Below are 7,645 nucleotides of genomic sequence, written 5' to 3' on the forward strand. Positions count from 1 at the left end.
CAACGTGGGTTGATAACGAAAAGGCTCATGGCCAGTTTGTTTGATGTTAACTATAACCGAGAATCAAACTCAAGTGGCCTGATTCATAGTGCAATGCACAAACCATTGTGCCACCGTTCCACTCGTATGTACAAGTTAACAGGGAAATTAAAAACTATGCCATGTTTTTTGTTTACTGTCAATAAAATGAGAAAATAACATTGCCACGTTGGTCAAGTTTTAGGTATAATGCAGACAAGGGTTTTGGTAGTTGGACGATTTCAGAATGGGTTGAAGGTGACAATCCTAATCAAATGCCATTTTCAAGATCGTGTGCATAGGTCTGTTGTAGACAAAAACAACAGCCTGCTGATAAAGCATGTCCTGCATTCTTACTTGTGTAAAGAAGCTCCTTCGCAGGTTTAATTTTCTAGATTATTTATTCCCGACGATAACATATTTACAAGGTGAGAGTACGACTCATACGTTGCACAAGGCTATGACTATCTGCAGTCCCGGTGGTTTCTAATAGAGTAGATTAATCTCGAACAGTCTTTCTTGATGGTTTCCACCATGTTGATTTCCAACAGTCGGCCCCGATGTCGTCCACCTGCAGTTGTTCTTCAGTCCCCAAGGCATCACCCCATTTGTGGGCCACGCTCCCCCTTATATACCCGCACGGCCACGCCCTGGTAACTTCCAGCAGTTTTCCCCGGTAGATTCTCTCAGCAGACTCTATTGTCTTCTACTTCACTTCTCTTGGATGGCAAAGTTTATAGTGGGGGCAGTGGAGATGGGTTGAAACAGGTACAGGTTACTGTACGGGGGAAGGTTCGTGTGAGTCGTACTCTTGCGTTGTAAATACGTTATCGTGAAATAAATCATCTATCAAATGGAACCTGCAAAGGAGCTTCTTTACACATGTGAGTGTAAGCCTGAGTACAATCTCACGTGTTGTTGCTGTCGAGTATTTTAATTTTACCAGTGGGTCAATGAGGGAAGGGGATGGTGATTAATGTAGTGATAGAATGGGTGGGTCATTCTTGAGAGCATGAAAAAGTGCGTGAGGTTGACACAGTGAATGATCGGGTGATTGTGTGATCAGGTAAATATATGACTCATGAGGAGAGAGAGGGAGTATTTACGTGAGTCATAGATTTAAGGAAGTGGGTGAGTTCATAATGGAGTGAGTGAGTACCAGTTTATTGAGTTGAGCAAGGCGAGAACTAAAGCGACCATGATGAGTCTCATTTGCAAGAGAGACCTGGATCACCCAAATTACCAAAGCTAAATAAAACACAGAGTTACAGTAATTAAAGCAAATATACTATTTTCTTCTTTCGATAAAGCATATATAAACAATATAAAGACAACTGCTGTTTCATGGGAAATCGACGTAATGGAGCTAAGGGATGATAGAATGTGTGAGTAATGTGTGACATGGATGTCCTCTGGCCCCTACACGACTGAACATTTTCTTTGACTACGTTGTTTGAGACGATTTCCATGGATGTACCAGTAGAATTTATCTGGTATAGATATAATGGGAGGCTGATCGATGCCTGAGCCGGTCATGGTATGGCTCTCTATTGTTAAACCATATTATGAATGCGGATGATCTGGTGATTACTGCCCACTCTGAGGAGAAGTTGGAGACACTACAGCTAAACATGAAGCATGCTACTAAAATATGGGCCGTTACCATCAGCCCCACGAAAACAAATCACCTCCCTGGGTATTTGACATCATAAAAATGCTCCCCTTCCTCAATTCCTCATGTATTTGGGGCACCTGAGGAGAGAGTGGAGTGGGCAGTGTGCTGATGATCAACTCCGTTTTGGGAGCCGAGGTCTCATTTAAAATAATTCGAGCAGCATTATATTTTCATCAGCTGCTCAACACAGTGTGGAAGCTACCTGGCATGTCACTCCATAAAAATCTTCATGTCTTCTCGGCCACAGTTATACTCTCCTTTATCTCTCTCGAAAGGAACATTAAGGTTAGCTTGCCCACGATCTATTCAGGGTTTAACCAGACTGGACTTTGTAAGCTCACAGATTCCTAGAATATCTGGACAAATGCCCATCTGTGGGCTCCTCCAGCAAGCGAGGCTGCGTTGTGTCATGCAGTCCGTATGCAGTCACGGCATCCCCAAGCAGCTTCAATTTGGCTGGATAGATGGTGCTAAATGGGCGTGGTACAGAATAGAGAAGAGATGGACTGATGTGGTGCAGAAGGATGTGGAGCTGATTGGACTTATTGATGACTGGTATCAGCAGTGTCATGATCGGCTTCTGTGGAGGAGGTTCATGAAAGGTGCTGCTGGGGAAGTGGAGGCAGTTGCCCTCCAGCAACAGCATAGGGCAGAGGAGCGAGGCTCAAAACAACGAGCAGAGCGCCAAACAACTGACACAAATAAAGTTGGCACAGTGGGGAGCACGGCTGTTGCATCTGCCCATCATCTTCCTAAGTCAATCCATGGCACCTGCGTCTATTACATGACCTCCTGCCAGCCAGCCTTCGACACTTCACGTGGCCTCAAAATGCACCGAGCATGGCACAAGTGCTGTGGTGATGTCACCGCCACTTAGGGGTGAACGACGGTTGTTGCGTTGTTGTTGTGCGTGTGTGCACGGACGCATGCACGCCTGTGAGTCTCGTGTATGGAGAGATAAAGAGAGGCAGCCGGGCAGGGTGCTGGCCATTCACCCCGTGTGCCATTCAGAGCTTCATAGGCGCTTGCCCCAACATTCTGGTAAGGCTATACAGCGGATGATTGTCGCTGTTGTGTGTGTATGGACGTTCACCCCCCTCCCACCGCCCCCGTGTGTGCAGGGACTCATTACGCCCCCTCCCGACAAGCAGACCGGCATCCGGACTAAAGGTAAGTGACAATAACAGATTTTTTTTCCATTTAAGTAACTTTATGTTTTGCTCACAATACAGTATTTATTAGAGTGTTGCATGCAAATGTACGATATTTTGTCTTATATATGACTTTGTTGATGTTCTATGGGGTATGTTTGTCTTTCTGAGTAATGTTTTAATTAGGGTGGTGTCATTTTCACAATTTCCCCAATATTTTTAAATGGCCGACTTGCGCTTCAGCAATTTTCGGAACCAATGGCTAAATCTCTTCATCTTCTTGGGCTTGGTGGTGGTGGCAGAAGTGGTGGTGGAAACGGTTGCGGTGGTGGAAGCTGTGGCAGCGGCGGTGGAAGTGGCGTCGGTGGTGGTGGCATCATTGTACATTTGAGACACGGTCCATATTAGCTCTTTCAGCTGGCTACGGAGATGCAGGTTCTCTTCTTGCAGCCTCTTTTCCCCATGCCACATGTCCTCGTGACGCACCAGCTTCCCGCGCAGCCTAAACTGTTCCTGCCCTCTCTGCGGATTCAGGAAGTTCAACTTCCTCAGGTGGGCGTGCAGCGACCTCCGGAGATCTTCGTTTTCACAGCGCAGCGACATTTGCCGCTGTGCTGCATTGCAGTCTCGGAGAAAATCCGCATGCAGAGACTTGCTCTCCCTGCAAGGCACTCTCGTGGGCTCCAGCTCCAACTGGCGCTCTTTAAGCTGTTGAACCAGGCTCCTGATCTCTCTCTGGAGAGTCTCTCGGTTCTCCATGAACTCCTCCAGCTGATGCTGTAGCTCCAGACGGAGCATCTTGCTCTTCTGACAGAGCTCCACATTCTGCAGGCCCATCCTCTCCGTAGACAGCGTCGTGGTCTCATGGTCAAAGTCTGAAATGGAAAGCGTAAAAAGAAGATATATGAAGATCCCCATCCCAAGCATGGCCAAGACCAGAACGCCAACGATCAGCAGCACCATGCTCAGTTCGAGTTGACGGCACGCGGGACATAAGCAAGTGTGAGACACGTCACGAAGGGGCGTGTTATTTATCGTGACGTCATTACCGGATGTGACGTACACTATGACGTAACAGCCATCTCTGCCCACTTATTGTCAATCATTGCCCACCACGTGACTCCACGGCCCTGCCCCTAACCACACAGCTCCTCCCCCATACTCTTCTTCCGCCTTCCCCACGTGACGCGAAGCGAGCCAATCACGCGAGAGGCGGCGCGCGGTCGGCCCCGCGTCCGCTTCCCGCCATTCTTGCAATGGGCGGCGGGGCCGCTCAGGGTGGGGCGCGGGGGGCGGGGGCGAGTTCACTCCACGTCGCGAGTCGGGAGGAGGGACGAGGGGGAGGGGCCAGGAGGGATGAGGGGGAGGGGCCAGGAGGAACGAGGGGGAGGGGCCAGGAGCGGGAGGGGGGGGGAGCTGAGAGCTGCGAAAGTTTGGGGTACCACTACTTGAAAAATATACTGTACCACAGAAATGAGTTTATGTTTAGTTCGATTTAGAACATCTTTCCAATGGTTGCTTAATTTGAAACCAACTTCTCGGTTGAAATTGTGTCTGTGTTTGTAGATCTGAATTGCCTCGTGAACAAATCTCTGATAAAAACCCGTGGGTTTGCAAAGAACCTTGGTATCGGAGAAAATTATATCGTGATCACCCACATGGTTGTAACAGTGATCAGCAAAGAATTCGTTTTGCTGTGTTTCAAATCTGATTTGTGCTCGCGAATTCGGTCAGAGACATGTCGCTTTGTCTCCCCGATATAGCAATCACCGCAGGTACAACTCAATTTGTAAACCCCGGGGTACTGTAAGTCAGGAATGCCATCCTTCACGGATGGGATCAGATCACGAATTTTGTGTACTGTATTGAACCGGACCTGGATCTTGTGTTTGTTTAGAATTTTTGAAATCTTTTTAGTAACGCCTGCTATATATGGTAGTGTGATGGTTTTGGCCGGAGTATCAAGTGGTTGTTTCTGTATGGAGGGAGAAACAGCTTGGCAGATGGTACGGTCAGAGTAACCATTCCTTTTGAGGGCCAGGTGCACATGTTTTAATTCACTGGTCAGGTGGTGTTGGTCCGAAATGCAATGAGCCCTATGGTATGAAGTTTTGATGAGAGAATTCTTTTGGGCTGGGTGGTGGTGGGAATCAGGTTTCAAGTAGGAATCTGTGTGGGTGGGTTTCCTGTAGACAGAATGCCCCAATGAGCCATCAGGTCTCCTCTCAAACAGAACATCTAAGAATGGTAGCTAAAATTTCGATTTAAAGTTTTCGTGACTGCAAGGATTCATCTTCTTTGGTTCTTTCGGTAAAGTCACGTAGAATGAGAATAAAATAATAAATTGATAAAATAAAATAACACAATAATATTCTCACGACGTTTCGGCCACAACACAAGCGGCCTTCATCAGGTGAAGGGGACGAGACTGTCTGGAGGACAGCGCTGGAGTGAGAAAGCCACGCTGAGATCACGACCTTTAAGCTGTGTGAGAAGAAACAAAGCGCCTGACAAAGGAATTAGCATTTAATTTAGCATTGAAATGGCTGAGTGATTAGCTTGTGACTGGTCACAGAAAAGGCTATATTAAAGTTAAAGCATACACATCCGCAAAGGCACCCCTTGACAAAGGAATTAGCATAGAATTTAGCATTGAAATAGCTAAGTTAAAGTATACACATCCGCAGAAGCACTCCTTGACAAAGGAATTAGCATAGAATTTAGCATTGAAATAGCTGAATGATTAGCTTGTAACTGGTCACAGAAATAGCTATGTTAAAGTCAGAGCATATACATTCACCGAGGCACCTAGTACAAATCAAACAGGAGAATTTAGCATTGAACTAGGCGAATTTAGCATTGAAATAACTGAGTGATTAGCTTGTGACTGGTCACAGAAATGGCTGTTGAAGTTAAGGCCTACACATCTGAGCTATTCACTGTAACTGGGTATACAATACAATATATAATTAATACTATATCATGAACCAAAAAAAATACTAAAATATAAATTACCTCAATGTTATCAATAAACTCTATATTCTCCAATCAGCTAAGCTACCAACAATAAGTCGTTATATATCACAATGCTATATGGCGAAAAATGGGTGGATTCTTACCCTCAACTTTAGCAACACGGATAGCTTAACCGTGGTTAATGGTATGGTTTACAACATGGAGTATAACAGCGCCTCGCAGCTGTCTCTCTCCCCCTCCTCTGTTCCGACCATCGATGAACTCGTCCGTCTGAACGGGACCCGTAGCTATCCGTGGTGCTAAAGTTGAGGGTAAGAATCCACCCATTTTTCGCCATATAGCATTGTGATATATAACGACTTATTGTTGGTAGCTTAGCTGATTGGAGAATATAGAGTTTATTGATAACATTGAGGTAATTTAAATTTTTGTGTTTTTTATTGGTTCAGTATATAGTATTCATTATATATTGTATACCCAGTTACTGTGAATAGCTCAGATGTGTAGGCCTTAACTTCAACATAGCCATTTCTGTGACCAGTCACAAGCTAATCACTCAGTTATATCAATGCTAAATTCGCCTAGTTATTTCAATGCTAAATTCTCCTGTTTGATTTGTACTAGGTGACTCGGTGAATGTATATGCTCTGACTTTAACATAGCTATTTCTGTGACCAGTTACAAGCTAATCACTCAGCTATTTCAATGCTAAATTCTACGCTAATTCCTTTGTCAAGGGGTGCCTTTGCGGATGTGTATGCTTTAACTTTAACATAGCCTTTTCTGTGACCAGTCACAAGCTAATCACTCAGCCATTTCAATGCTAAATTATATGTTAATTCCTTTGTCAAGGCGCTTTGTTTCTTCTCACACAGCTTAAAGATCGCGATCTCAGCGTGGCTTTCTCACTCCAGCGCTGTCCTCCAGACAGTCTCGTCCCCTTCACCTGATGAAGGCCGCTTGTATTGTGGCCGAAACGTCGTGAGAATATTATTGTGTTATTTTATTTTATCAATTTATTATTTTATTCTCATTCTACGTGACTTTACCGAAAGAACCAAAGAAAATGGTAGCTTACCATCTTTCTCCACTTCCATGGTCTTGTTCTTCTGACAGAGCTCCACATTCTGCAGGCCCATCCTCTCCGTTTGCAGCGTCGTGGTCTCGCGGTAAAAGTATGAGATGGAAAGCTTAAAACGAAGATAAATGAAGATCTCCATCCCAAGCATGGCCAACAGCGGAACGCCAACGGTCAACAGCGCCATGCTGAGCTCGTGTTGACGGCACGCGGGACGGAAGGAAGTGTGAGGCACGTCACGAAGGGGCGTGTCCTATATCACCGGATGTGACGTACAGCCATCCCTGCCCACTTATTGGCAATCATTGCCCACCACGTGACTCCACGGCCCCGCCCCTTACCGCGCAGCTCCTCCCCCATACTCTTCTTCCGCCTTCCCCACGTGACGCGAAGCGAGCCAATCACGCGAGAGGCGGCGCGCGGTAGGCCCCGCGACCGCTTCCCGCCATTCTTGCAATGGGCAGCGGGGCCGCGCAGGGGGGGGGGCGGTGGGGGCGGGGGGGGCGGGGCTGAGTTCACTCCACGTCACGAACGGGAGGAGGATTGACGAGGGGGAGGGGCCAGGAGGGACGAGGGGGAGGGGCCAGGAAGGACGAGGGGGAGGGGCCAGGAGGGACGAGGGGGAGGGGCCAGGGGCGGGAGGGGGGGGAGCCGTGGCGCCGCTCTTGGGCCGCGAGGCCTCCCCCTGGACCCGCGGCGCCACGCGGAGACCGCGACAGCAGCAGCAGCAGGAGGTGGTGGTGGTGG

At 47.3% G+C, this 7,645-nt stretch overlaps 1 protein-coding gene across 1 annotated transcript; it reads right to left on the reverse strand.

Moving 5' to 3' along the window:
• Nucleotides 1-400: 400 nt before the first annotated feature.
• LOC142908481 (uncharacterized) lies at nucleotides 401-7,145 on the reverse strand. The gene is made up of 2 exons (XM_076059187.1): nucleotides 6,899-7,145; nucleotides 401-3,719 (listed from the first exon to the last, which is right to left on the reverse strand). The coding sequence occupies exons 1-2, from the start codon at nucleotides 7,083-7,085 to the stop codon at nucleotides 3,064-3,066; spliced, it is 843 nt and encodes a 280-aa protein (XP_075915302.1). The 5' UTR covers nucleotides 7,086-7,145; the 3' UTR covers nucleotides 401-3,063.
• Nucleotides 7,146-7,645: the final 500 nt, after the last annotated feature.

This window comes from Petromyzon marinus (genome assembly GCF_048934315.1).
Source record: "Petromyzon marinus isolate PM22_M1 ecotype Great Lakes invasive population chromosome 84 unlocalized genomic scaffold, UKy_Petmar_22M1.pri1.0 chr84_unloc.4, whole genome shotgun sequence".
In the NCBI taxonomy this organism is placed as follows: Eukaryota; Metazoa; Chordata; class Hyperoartia; order Petromyzontiformes; family Petromyzontidae; genus Petromyzon; species Petromyzon marinus.